This window comes from Phoca vitulina, unplaced genomic scaffold (genome assembly GCF_004348235.1).
Source record: "Phoca vitulina isolate PV1807 unplaced genomic scaffold, GSC_HSeal_1.0 scaffold45, whole genome shotgun sequence".
Lineage (NCBI taxonomy): Eukaryota > Metazoa > Chordata > Mammalia > Carnivora > Phocidae > Phoca > Phoca vitulina.
Window position 1 is genome coordinate 880,720 of NW_022589748.1, and position 13,055 is coordinate 893,774.

The 13,055-nt window shown below is 49.5% G+C and overlaps 1 protein-coding gene across 1 annotated transcript in view; it reads left to right on the forward strand.

Moving 5' to 3' along the window:
• The first annotated feature begins 424 nt into the window (after positions 1-424).
• The window catches only part of LOC116648600 (mucin-3B-like), a 50,584-nt gene continuing 37,953 nt past the window's right edge, over positions 425-13,055 (forward strand). The window contains exons 1-3 of the mRNA XM_032430673.1: positions 425-623; positions 1,022-1,111; positions 3,820-3,955. Coding sequence (XP_032286564.1) covers positions 425-623; positions 1,022-1,111; positions 3,820-3,955 — 425 coding nt within the window. The remainder of the gene's footprint in view (positions 624-1,021; positions 1,112-3,819; positions 3,956-13,055) is intronic.

Consider the following 13,055-nt stretch of genomic DNA (forward strand, 5'->3'; position numbering starts at 1 on the left):
GGCCTCAGTCAGGACTGGGGGCCGAATAAATGAACATCCTTGGCCAGGACACAGCGGGGTGGCATGGGAGGACTGGCACGTGAAAGTGTGGCTGAGGACCCCCTTAGGGGTCCGGGTGGTACTGGCGAAGAAAAGGTGACGTGGGACACTCCTGGGGGATGAGGGCACACCTGTGGGAATGAAGGTGAGAACATGAGATCACGAGTGGAAATGAAGGGGGGGCCCCACGGAAGAAGACCCCCGGGGCAAGGGAGAGGTGACTCGGGGACACCCCAGAAGGCAAAACGTGGTGGCACGCGCAAGGCTGCGGGGCGAGGCCGCACTCTGCTGCCGCAGTGGAAACTTCCGGAACCCCCGCGGGTGGGTTTGCACTGGTTCCCTGACGGGTGACCTGGGACTTTCGTCACCAGGGTCCGGTCGGGGCATGACATCACCAGACCAGGCTTTCATTGGCCGCCGCGGCCGGCAGGTGGGAGCGGCCTGGCCCGGCAGCCCCCAGGCTGCTCGGAGGGGCCTGGGCCGCACGGACCCCCACGACCCCCCTCCAGGGGATCACCCATGGGAACAGTGCGGCCGCGGCGGCGTCCGCACGCCCGAGGTGAGGGTGGAAAAAGCGTGCAGCGGTGTGCCCCCAGGAGTGCGCCCCTCGGAAAGGCCCTCCACTCCCGAACAGTGGGCTCGGGCGCCCACGGCCCGCTCGCTGCGTGGGAGACCGGCCGGCGCGGGCAAGCGTCGGGGCGTGCGTGCGCGCACGCGGCGGTGCGGGATGCTGCGTGGGGCGTGCGGGCGCGCGCACGTTGACTCGGGCGCCCAGCGCCCCGCAGCGCCCCGCAGCGCCCCGGCTTGCGGCCGCAGGTCTGCTACGGCTAGGGGCTGGCGTCCCCGGGTCTTCTCGGGGCCTGGCGGGGTTCATGAGGTCCGTCCGAATCCAGAGACGTTCCCCGCCCCGGGCCGCGCGGTCCCGGCTCTCCAAGCTGGGCGCCCCCCAGCCCATCCGCCCCGCGGGAACCGGCCCCCGCAGGCCCGGGGACCCGCGCTGCGTCCACTATCCGCTTGCGCGCGACGGCCGCCAGATGGCGCCAAAGGGAGCCGCTTCGGGCCTCGGAGACTGGTATGGGGTTTGGGCGTGCTGAGATTAACCTCACACAGTCTGTTCTCACCATTTCCGCTTTCCGCGCTTCGCTCTTCAGGCACCCCAAATTACCCCGCGTGAACACCGAGGTTTCCTGCATCCTCCTTTCAATGTCCTGGCCCCACTGGTTGAGAGCTCCCCACTGAACAGACCACTTCCCCAGTACCACTCCCTCAAGAGCAGGCAGGCGTAAGGCTTGTGGGTTTGGGTAGGGGACAGAAAAATGGACAGTCGGTGTTACTGCGGGAGAGAAGGACCTGAGGCAGGTTTCTGAGCGTGGTCATTATGAATTATTAGAATGATGAAAACAAACTGAGTGAATGAGCAGAGGCCTGCTCCGGGCCTGAAGCGGTAGGGATTTGGGGCCCGTAAAAGGCCCTGGTAGTGATGGGGCCTTGTCTCCTTGTCACTTTCCCGAATGGGCTGTACCACGCAGGTGCCTCACCTGACTTTTTAAATCATGAGCTCCTAGGGAGGATAGAGATAGCTTATAGCCCAGGTAGTTATGAACTAGTGATACCTTACATGGCTTAGAAGGTGAAAGGACAAGGCATGTTGTAGGAGCTGGCCCAGCAGAGACCTCCTTGGAGAGGTCAATGCTGACCTCAGACTGGACCTGCCTTTGAGTCAAGGACAGGGCATCCAGGATGGGCTGGAATCTCCCAGGGAAAAAGACTCTATATTCAGCTGGGTGGGAGTAAATGGATTTCGCCAAGGGAAAAGGTGCTCAGATGTGTGTGCAGGGGCTGGAGTTGAGAGCAAGGACAAAGGTAGTTCCCGCCTGCTTGGGCGTGGCATCAGTGGGGGCTGTACCTGTGGGGTATCCATGGGAGGTAAGGGCAAAACAGGTCGTGCAGTGTTCTGAAGTCAGTCAGAGCTTTATTCCTTCCAGGGGCGGGGGTGGGCTATGGAAGTTCAGCCAGCAGGAGAGGGAGGGGGAAGAGGCATCCGAGGATGCTTGAGAATCTGGGGCAGGAAGAGATGCAGCCATTTATGAAAACACCATCCTTCCCATGCCCCAGGCACGGGGAGGGCAGGGCAGGGCTGCGGGGAAATGGGAGGAAGGGCAGGAGGTCTGGTAGGGCATAGGTTGGGATTCCAGGAGGGTGTCCTGCTTCTGGAGAGCCCCTGATGTGCTTCCCCAGGCCCTGGCTCAGGGAGGGGTCAGTTGAATGTCCAGACAGATGAATCTGCAAGTCTGCATGGAGTCCGAGGGCAGGCAGGTCCTGTTCCTGCTTAGTAGATGCGGCCAGAGCTCTGCAGCTGCAAGCAAATCTGAGAGATGTGCTGAGGGGCCACAGGTGTATCCTCAGCCTGCAATTTTGTCCCAGGATTGTGAGGATGGAGGAGACCGTGCGGATCGTGTCCCATCTCAGACAGTCTTTAAATTAGCAAGGGACCACCTGAGAGAGCCAGGACAGAGGATTCACATGGCATTGGAGTAAACCCTGGACTGGAGGACCTGATTACTGGGTTCTTGCCTAGAGCTCTGCTGTCAGACTTCTGGAGATTTCCACTCCTTTCCTGGGCCTCAGTTTCCCCACAAGTAAAATGGTGGATTGGACTTGAGTGTCTGTCGGAATCATGGGGACCACTGGAGGGACTGATCCATCTGGTGTTGGGTGGAGTCCTTAAAGTCTGCAGTTTTAGCAAGTCGTTAGGGTAGTCTCATGAGGGTGGTCTGAGGATCACATGAGGAGCCAGGCTGGACTAGGTGTCCCCACAGTCAGTCCAAACTGACCTCCTGAGACTGTGTGGATCAGAAGAAGGTGCTGTGGGCAGTCAGCAGGCACAAGAACTAAAAGGGACCCCCTCTGGTATGAAGGGAGATGGTCAAGGATTTGAGCCTCTTCTTAAAAATGGATAGAAATTTCAGGAACAGTCCTCTTTTTACCTTGAGCTTCTCCTAAACCTTTGTTAACACAAGGGACCACTACTTCTGTTACATCCTTGCCCCACTTCTGCCAGCAAAGAGGATTTTTATCTCCTCTGTTTATTGGTTAGGATTCAGTTCAGTTATGTGAGACAGAAAACCAAACAATAATGGCATGAATGAAATATAATGGAAATCCATTTCTCTCTTATGTAAAAGAGATCCAGAAGTAGACCACACAGGATGGGCAGAGCACCCTTAACGTCAGGGACCAGTTTACTTTGCACAGAATTGTGTTACTTAACCATCCTCAGCGTGTAGCTTCCACTGCGTGGTGTAATGTGGCTGCTGGTTCTTTGGATCATCACATCTGCATTCCAGCCAGCCGGCAGGAGGAAGGACTGACAAAGATCATCACTTCTCCCTTTAAGGACATTTCTTGGAAATCAGTCATACACACAGCACTTCGGTTTATATTGCTTTGGCCAGAACTTAATCCCGAGGTCATAACTGGCTATGCCCGAGGTTCAGAGATGTAGCTTTTGTTCTGGAAGACTGTGTACTCATCTAAAATTTGGCTGTTCTAATACTAAGGGAGGAAAGGGAGAAGGTACTGGGGAACAGCCATCCTCTGCCAAATGCCTTCCTTTGCCTCTTTTAGTGCAGGACTGAAACACACTTCTAAAGTGTCTCAACTCGGGGACGACGCCCCCACGCGCTTTCTCTCTTGAACACCACCACGTCCTGAGATTTTAGTGACCTGTGACCCCCCTCCCCCCCGCTCCGCTCTAACTGCTTCTCCACGGAAACGCAGTTTCTCGGGCCATCCGCTGGAGGGCGCTGCGCGGAGGCCTGGCGGGGCCGCGGCTCTGGCTGGTGCTGCCGCGGGTGGTGGCGCTGAGCGTCTTCGTCATGAGCTGCCAGAGGAGGGGCGGCCAAGGCGGCAACCGGTGAGCGTGCTGGGGTGGGGGTGAGGGCGGCGGGCCCGGCTCTGGCGGCGCAACGCCCCGGCCCGGGTCCTCCCACCGCCCCCGCGTGCGGAACAAGGTAGGGACATTGGTTCTGGATGTCCTCAGGGGATTCCCTCCCCACTTAAGGCTGGAGGGCTCCTGGTGAAGCCACTGTCCCTACCCCCATCAGGCGGGGTCGTCGACTTAAAGAGTTGGGAGCATGAGCCATGCAAGAGACTCTCCTCCCCTTTCTCCACCCCATCCTCTGACCCCTCCTACAGGTTGGGCTAAAATTCACACTCAATCCAAGTTACGTAGTTATGCATGATTCCTGCTCGGAATCACCCATCCATCCTATTTGTACTTTTTTCCCCTTTTTTGCTAGTTTTGAGCATTTCACCCAACTTTTAGCCTGTCTCTGGATAGACTTTTTTTTATTTTATTTTATTTTTTTAAAGATTTTATTTATTTATTTGAGAGAGAGAGAATGAGTACATGAGAGGGGGGAGGGTCAGAGGGAGAAGCAGACTCCCTGCCGAGCAGGGAGCCGGATGCGGGACTCGATCCAGGGACTCCAGGATCATGACCTGAGCCGAAGGCAGTCGCTTAACCAACTGAGCCACCCAGGCGCCCTGACTTTTTTTTTTTTTTTTTTTTTAAGATTTTATTTATTTATTTGACCGAGAGAGACACAGCAAGAGAGGGGAGACACACCGAGAGAGGGAACACAAGCAGGGGGAGTGGGAGAAGCAGGCTTCCCGCTGAGCAGGGAGCCTGATGCGGGGCTCGATCCCAGGGTCCTGGGATCATGACCTGAGCCGAAGGCAGACACTTAACGCCTGAGCCACCAGGCGCCCCCCCCTTTTTAAAGATTTTATTATATTTATTTGTCAGAGAGAGAGCACAAGCAGGGGTAATGGCAGGCATAGGGAGAAGCAGACTCCCCACTGAACAGGGAGCCCCATGTGGGACTCAATCCCAGGACCCTGGGATCATGACCTGAGCCAAGAGCAAATGCTTAACTGACTGAGCCACCCAGGCGTCCCTGGATAGACTCATTTTATTTTCACAATTCTGTTAAATACGTAACCAGTTTACAGTATTCCCCATGCTGTTCATCAAACATCCTTTAGTTTATCCTCACCCCATCTCTGGCTGGGGAGAGGGTCGAGTGGGGGTATCATATCCTTGTCCCTCAGATTGATTAATGACAGACATCAGTGCGATTCTCGGGTTGATCTCTGCCCAGGAGCTGTAATGGTCCAAAAGGAGTGAAATGTATGCTGTAATTCACCGGGAGTGCGTTTAGCCCCACATTTACCATTTATCTGCCCTGGGTCAGAACCTCAAAGGAACTCAGGATCCTGGAGGAGAGCTCAGCGCCCACCTGACAGGCTCTCTGGTGTGCTGACCCGCAGTCTGCTCTGATCCTGTTTCCACACAGGCACCAGCCTACCCTGACGCTGGCTTTGGTTGAAATGTTAGCAGTGCACGCTGGATGACTTCTCGGAAGCAGCTGGTGAGGTCGCACTAGGTTCTCTCTCTGTTTGACACCCAGGGAGCTCCTGAAAACATTGCCAGTCGCTCCCGGCTGCCCTGTAGGTATCAGCCAGCCAGGGAGAGCCATCCCAAAGCAGACGTTCCCCTTGGATGAACCTGGCCGTGGTTGCAGCGAGAGGAAGCATCCGACTCACACGTGGTGCAGAGGTGGGGAGGGTGTGTCTGGGATCCCCCAGCTTGCCTGGGGAAAGTGTAGGCTGGCTGCAAGATTGGCTGTTTGGCCAGCGGTCCTGTGGACAGGTGGAGCCCCGAGGTGAATATCCACACCATTGGGGACACCAGAGTGCAGTTGGCGAGGAGCCCAGACCCAGTGTCAGGTCCACAGTAGCGTTACTGGGCGCTTGTAGTTTAGCAGCTGCTGGCCTGAAATCTTTGCTAAGTGTCATCCCATTGAATTCTGGCTCCAGCCTTGCAGTGGGCTGGGTGCACCTGTTCTTTCATCCTTATGACGTAACAGTCAGGAAACCGACACTGACGCTCGGAGAAGTTAAAGTTTTGCTTACTTCCTCCTCAGTGGCCAAGTGGTGGCCCTGCATGAGAACTCTGACCTGTGATAGTGTTGATAAGCTTTGGAGTCACTCACCTTTTTTTCTGTGCCTTCCAGAAAATTAACCCCTAGAGTCCGAGACAAGAAAAAGTGTGGGGCAGGTCTCCTGTGCTTCCTGGACAGCTTTGTCCCTGCCTCCCGTTCTCCCCTGCTGCCCTTCTGGCCCTCCACCCTCTCGGGCCTCACTCAGGTCTGAGCCAGAGGTGCTGGGCATTGCCCCAGCATTTTGAATGAAGAGAGCAGGTGCAGAACACCCAGCTCTGGGGGAGAAGAAGGATGTGTGACAGTCTCCGCAGTCTTCAGGGGGCCGTCCTCCTCCCCATTTGGGCCCTCATACCTCCACTGGACTCCCGAGGTGAGACCTCTGAGACCAGAGACCTCTCCCGACGGTGAGATACGGCCCTCCTGAGCCAGGCCAGGGCCCGGGGGCGTGGAATGCTCAGCCTCCACTGTGGCCAGAGGAGCTTAGTGCCTCCTGAGGCTCCCCATTCTGTCCTGGACCCACAGCCCGGTACAGGGGCCTCTCAATCCCAGGCTCCCTCTCCCTGACTCTCCCCTGACCACCTCCCATCTCCGGGGCCACTTCTGGAAACTCTTCCTTCCACCCAGACCACTCCATTTCCTGGGGCTCCATGATCTTCATGATCAAGACTCAAGGGGAAGGGCACCCTGTCCCCTAAGTCCTTCTCTGTAGGTTGGAGGGCTGGCGGGGGTGGGGAGCATGAAATCCACAGGGACCTTGGGGTTGGAGGAAAGTGGAACATGTTTGTTGTGAGATGGCAACACTCTAGTTCCTTCCATGCCCCCATTTATCTAGCTCTCCTCTCCTTCCTTGCCTCCCTTATGTGGTACTTTGTCATTTTTATCACCCCACCTGTCCTCTCCTGCCCTGGCCTGAGGCAGAAGACCATGATTCACAGGCACGGGTGCACTTCTTTTTTTTTTTTTTTTAATTAATTAATTAATTAATTAATTTTTATTAAGATTTTATTTATTTGACGGAGAGATACACAGCGAGAGGGGCACACAAGCAGGGGGAGTGGGAGAGGGAGAAGCAGGCCTCCCGCCGAGCAGGGAGCCCAATGTGGGGCTCGATTCCAGGACCCTGGGATCAGGACCTGAGCCGAAGGACTGAGCCACCCAGGCGCCCCCCCCCCTTTTTAAAATAAGCTCTACACCCAACGTTGGGCTCAAACTTACAATGCCAAGATCAAGAGTCGCAGGCTTTACCAACTGAGCCAGCCAGCTGCCCCACATGTGCACTTCTTTGAATTGTCAGAGGGGCTGCTGGGTATCTCTTCTCTCCCTGGCAGCCTGCACTTGGTGGGGAGCAGGGATACTCTGGAGAAGCCATGGGGGTAGTGGGGAGCACCTGGTTCTCTGCGAGGAAGGGGGGCTGGCAGGGCCAAGAGGCTGGGCTCTGTCTCAATAACAGGGGCAGGGTAGCACCTGTTACTTGTACCAGGCCAAGGGAGGGGCTGGGACTGTGGGGGGCAGGGTTTGGGTCACTGACAGGGAGATGGATTAGCTTGAAGCATCTGGGGCTCTTTGGATTTAGGACAAGACCTCCCCCTCCTTTAGTTCAGCTGTGATATTATTCCCCTCCCTTCCTGGGCACCCCCACGATGTCTGCAGTGCTGGCCAACGAGATGCCCAGAAGTGAGAGCTGAAGGATTTCAGAAGAGGGGGAAGAAGTTATTTCCTGGCTGGGGATTTCTTTTGAAGTTACATTTTATTTATTTGAACTGTTAGTGAATTCATAAAATTCCAAAGGTATAAAGTGCAAAGTCCCCTTCTTACCCCTGCCCCAGATACCCAGTTCTCATCCCTAGAAGCAGGAGTATCTATTGGTTGTGCATTGGGATTATTGGCAATAGATATCTTCTGCTCCCCCCCCCATATTTCCACGTAAATTGTAGCATCTTCTCTTTCTGCTCCACATTGCTACATAGACTTCTTCATTCTTCCTTGTTTTCCTCCTTTTTTTTATTTTAAAAGATTTTATTTATTTATTTGAGAGGGAGAGAGAGAGACACCACGAGCAGGGTGGAGGGGGCTGAGGGAGAGGGAGAAGCAGACTTTCACTGAGTGGGGAGCCCGACACGGGGCTCAATCCCAGGACCCTGAGCTGAAGGCAGAAGCTTAGCCAACTGAGCCACCCATGTGCCCCGTTTTCCACCTTTAAAAAAATATTTATTTATTAGAGAGAGAGAGAGAGAGAGAGAGATATCGGGGGAGGGGCAGAAGGAGATAATCCCAAGCTGACTCCATGCTGAGGGTAGAGCTGATGCCGGGCTTGATCTCCCGACCCTGAGGTCAAGACCTGAGCTGAAATCAAGAGTCAGACACTCAACAAACTGAGACACCCAGGAGCTCCTGTTTTCCTCCTTTTTAATGAAAAGTTGCATACTTTACATTGCATGGACATTACTCAATTTAATTTGCCCCCCACTAAGGGATACTTAAATTGCTTTCAGTTTACTTGCTATTATAAACTTTGTACATAAATCCGAAGTGGATCCTGGGATAAATTCCTAGACTTGGGTTGCTCCAGCAATGAAAGTTACAGGTTTCCTATAGTCTTGCACGCAGCCTGTTAGGTTTTTTCCTTTCCTTCTTCTTCTTCTTTTTTCCGCCCCGCCAAATTGTGGCTCATTTAAGAGGCACATGGTATTTCAGGATAGCTTTAACTTGTATTTCTCTCTCTCTTTTTTTAAATTTTATTTTATTATGTTATTAGTCACCATACATCATTAGTTTTTGATGTAGTGATCTACACATCATTGTTTTCGTATAACACCCAGTGCTCCATGCAGTACGTGCCCTCCTTAATACCCATCACCAGGCTAACCCATCCCCCCGCCCCCTTCCCCTCTAACATCCTCAGTTTGTTTCTCAGAGTCCATAGTCTCTCATGGTTCATGTATTTCTCTTATTATGAGTGGCTTTCGGCATCTTTTCATTTGTTTAAGGGTCCTCATTTTTCTGAGCTGGATATTTAATTCATTTCTTTTCATTTTTTATTTATTGATGTAATTACTTACATGCTATGAATTTTCCTCTGAACATTGCTTTAGCTGTATCCCATAGCCTTTTGTGTGTTCTTCTCATTATTTCTATTTTCTAGATGCTCTGTAATTTGGGTTTATACCTCTGCTTTGTCTCAAGAGTTTTTAAGAAAGGGTTTTAAAATTCCAGGTGATAGGGTTTATTTTTTAATGGGTTTGTTATTAATTTCCAGACTTACTGCAGTAAGATCAGAGAATGTTGTCTGCTCTACCATATTCCATTGAATCTAAAATGTTCAAGTTGTAAGATGTGTCATTATTTTATTTCTAAACTTTTTGATTTTGGAACTTTCTTTTCTAAGGCATGCATTCGATGCTGTAAGTTTCCCTTTAAGCACCGTTTCTGCTGCATCCCACAACTTTTGATAAGTTATGTTTTATTTCCATTAGTTAAGCATATTTTAAAGTTTCTCTTGAGGTTTCTTATTTGATTCGTGTGTTGTTTAGAAGTATGTTGTTAGATCTCCACATATGTTGGGATTTTTCCAGTTATCTTTCTGTTATTGATTTCTAGTTTAATTGCGTTTTGGTCTGAGAACAGACATTTATGGTTTCTATTTAAATTTGTTAACGTGTGTTTTATGGCCCACCATGTGGTCTATCTTGGTGAATGGTCCATGTGAGCTGGAGAAAAAAGAATTTGCTGTAATAGTCCAATCAACAATGTTTTATTTAAAACCCACTGGGCTAAATTCCCTGTAGTATAAAGTATAAGAATAGTACTGGACCTGGTAATATTTTTTAAAAATATGCATTCATTCACATCATCAAAGTAGAACTACATTATAAAAGCAGTTTCTAGGAAAGAAAAATGTTACATAAATGTTACCCAGAACAGTTAGTGATCCAACATTGTGCCCCACAAACTAAGTTTTCTAGGTCTCTATGTGTATAGTATATATTTTATCTTAGATTTTACTTCAAAATAAAATACATGGTTAAACAAATTCACTAAGACCACATACTATAGATACTTAAGATTGCAGTTAAAGAATAGTACTTAATAGTATTTTTTTTTAACTTACAGAAAGAGTATCATGCCTTTTTTTTTTTTTAATATTTTATTTATTTATTTGACAGAGAGACACAGTGAGAGAGGGAACACAAGCAGGGGGAGTGGGAGAGGGAGAAGCAAGCTCCCCGCAGAGCAGGGAGCCCGATGTGGGACTCGATCCCAGGACCCTGGGATCATGACCTGAGCCGAAGGCAGTTCCTTAACCGACTGAGCCACCCAGGTGCCCACTTAATAGTATTTTAATTAAGTTTTATTTTAATAAATAAAACTGCTAAGCATACTTTTTAAGATCACCAACAAGGAAAAACCAGTTTTGCTTTCTAAAACATTCCAGAGATTTGGGTGCAAAAGCATTTACCAACATGGTTCGAGTTGGAGGTTGATCTAGATATCAGGATCAAAAAAAACCCCAAGAAAACCAAACCTCAAACTCAGCAAGAACTGAGGTCCTCCAAAGGCAAAAGGTAAATTGTGCATTAATTTCTTCTTCTTTTTTTTAAGATCTTATTTTTAAGGGGGGCCCGAGTGGCTCAGTCAGTTAAGCGCCTGCCTTCGGCTCAGGTTATGATCCCAGGGTCCTGGGATCGAGCCTTGTGTCAGGCTCCCTGCTTAGTGGGGAGCCTGCTTCTCCCTCTGCCTCTGCCTGTGCTCTCTCTCTCTGCCAAATAAATAAACAAAATCTTAAAAAAAGAAGAAAAAAGATCTTATTTTTAAGTAATATCTACACCCAACGTGGGGCTCGGACCCACAACCCCGTGATCAAGAGTCGCATGCTCTACGGACTGAGCCAGCCAGGTACCCCACAAACAATGCTAGGAGAAAACATGTGCTTTACCGAAGTAACCTTTCCAACCAGAAACCAAACCAAACCAAACCAGAGCCGACTTTGGAAGCAGCAAGACTGTAACTCTTAGGAAGTAAAACCTGAGTGGCTGCTTATGGTCTCTGCTACTCAGCAAATGGTTCAGTGTCATTAGTTTGGTTCAGAGCTTCCATCATGATTTAGGGGAGTGTTTACCATTCAGTATTACCCTCTGTATTTACAGAAAACAACAGTTGTTCCTGGGCTGACCGTGTTGGGTCGGCTTGTGTTAACAGAATTTCCTGATACACCAGACTCTAGGAAGAAAACTGGATCAGAGAGAAATAAATGTCAGGGAAAGGTAAGTTTCAATTTCCCTGATTTGATATCACTTTGTTGAATCATCAAAGGAATCCTCAAGCTGATGTGGACTTCCTTATACTCAATCTTTAGAAATCAATTATCCTGTGAGAAATGTTTGTACAAGCTTTCTGTGAGTTCTTTTTTTTTTTTTAAACCTCATCAATCCATAACTGGTGGCATTCATTTCTCTAACTTAATGTGAGCATTTCTCCTAAGGGGATAAATCCCATGCTTAAGTTTATTAGGATCTCTGTCCTCTTTAGGATCAGAAACAATAGCATATTAAGTCATATTGTGAGTAGAAACTGGCTCTAGCTCTCTCCCTCCCTCCCCCTGCTTCCTGTTCTCAAGCCGGAGTGTTTGCATTAAATCATAAAGCCTGTGATGAATTTGTAGAAACTGTATTAAAGCAGGGGTGATAAAATGAAATTGCCAATAAGAAAGTTAAAAACAGAACAGGAATGCCACTCTGTGATCTTAGGTTCCGAGTAGTGTGAGCTAAACACTTGGTTTTATTCTAGGACTCACTCTGCTGCATAAAACAAACAAGGAAGGAGAGAGAGAGACAGAGAGAGAGCGTGATTCATGGGAAAAATTTCACGTGGAATAAACTTCACATGGAAAAAGAAGTTTCAAAAAATATATTGAAAAACATTTTTCCCATGACGTTCCTATATCATAGACATACTACAGACATACATTTGACCACCAAGGACATGAAAACATGCTCAACATCACTCATCATCGGGGATATGCAAATCAAAACCACAATGAGATCTTACCTCACACCTGTTAGAATGGCGATCCTCAAAAAGACAAGCAATAACAAGTGTTGACGAGGATGTAGAGAAAAAGGAACCCTTGTGCACTGTCAGTGGGAATGCAAACTGGTACAGTCACTATGGAAACAGTATGGAGGTTCCTCAAAAAATAAAAATTAAAACTGACATATGATCCAGCAATCCCACTTCTGGGGATTTATCAAAGGAAACAATAAACATTATCTTGAAAAGGTATCTGTACCCCGTGTTCACTGCAGCAGTATTTACAGTAGCCAAGAAATGGAAACAACCTGTGTCCATTAATGGATGAGTGGATAAGGAAAATGACACCCCCCCACACACACACACCCCGTTCAGCCATAGAAGGGAAGGAAATCCTGCCATTTGCAATAACTCGCCTGAACCTTCTGGCCATTATGCTAAGTGAAATAACTCAGACAGAGAAAGACAGGTACCATATGATCTCACTTATATGTGGCATCTAAAAAAACTATCAAAACAAAACTGATCTCATTGATACAGAGAACAGATTGGTGGTTGCCAGAGGTGGGGGCTGGCGCTGGGTGAAATGAGTAAAGTGGGTTAAAAGATACAAACTTCCGGTTACGATATAAGTAAGTCCTGGAGATGTGACTATGGTTAACGATGCTGTACTTCATATTTGAAAGTGGCTAAGAGAGTAGACCTTACGAGTTCTCATCACAAGAACGAAATTTGTTCAGCTAGGTGTAGGGATGGACTTTAACTACACTTATTGTGGTAATCATTTCACAATCTATATCCATATATCTATTTTGTGGGAGAAGCAGCCAATGCAATGGCTAGTCTTTACTGGAAAGAAGAAACTTAAAACAGCACGTTTTCAGTAAGTTAGTGCCAAGGCTCAGTGGGGCAACTGGTGGGGCCCCAGCTTGTCATGGGTTCCATAGCTAGGGCATCGCTGGGTCTCACTTTTGTGCAGCC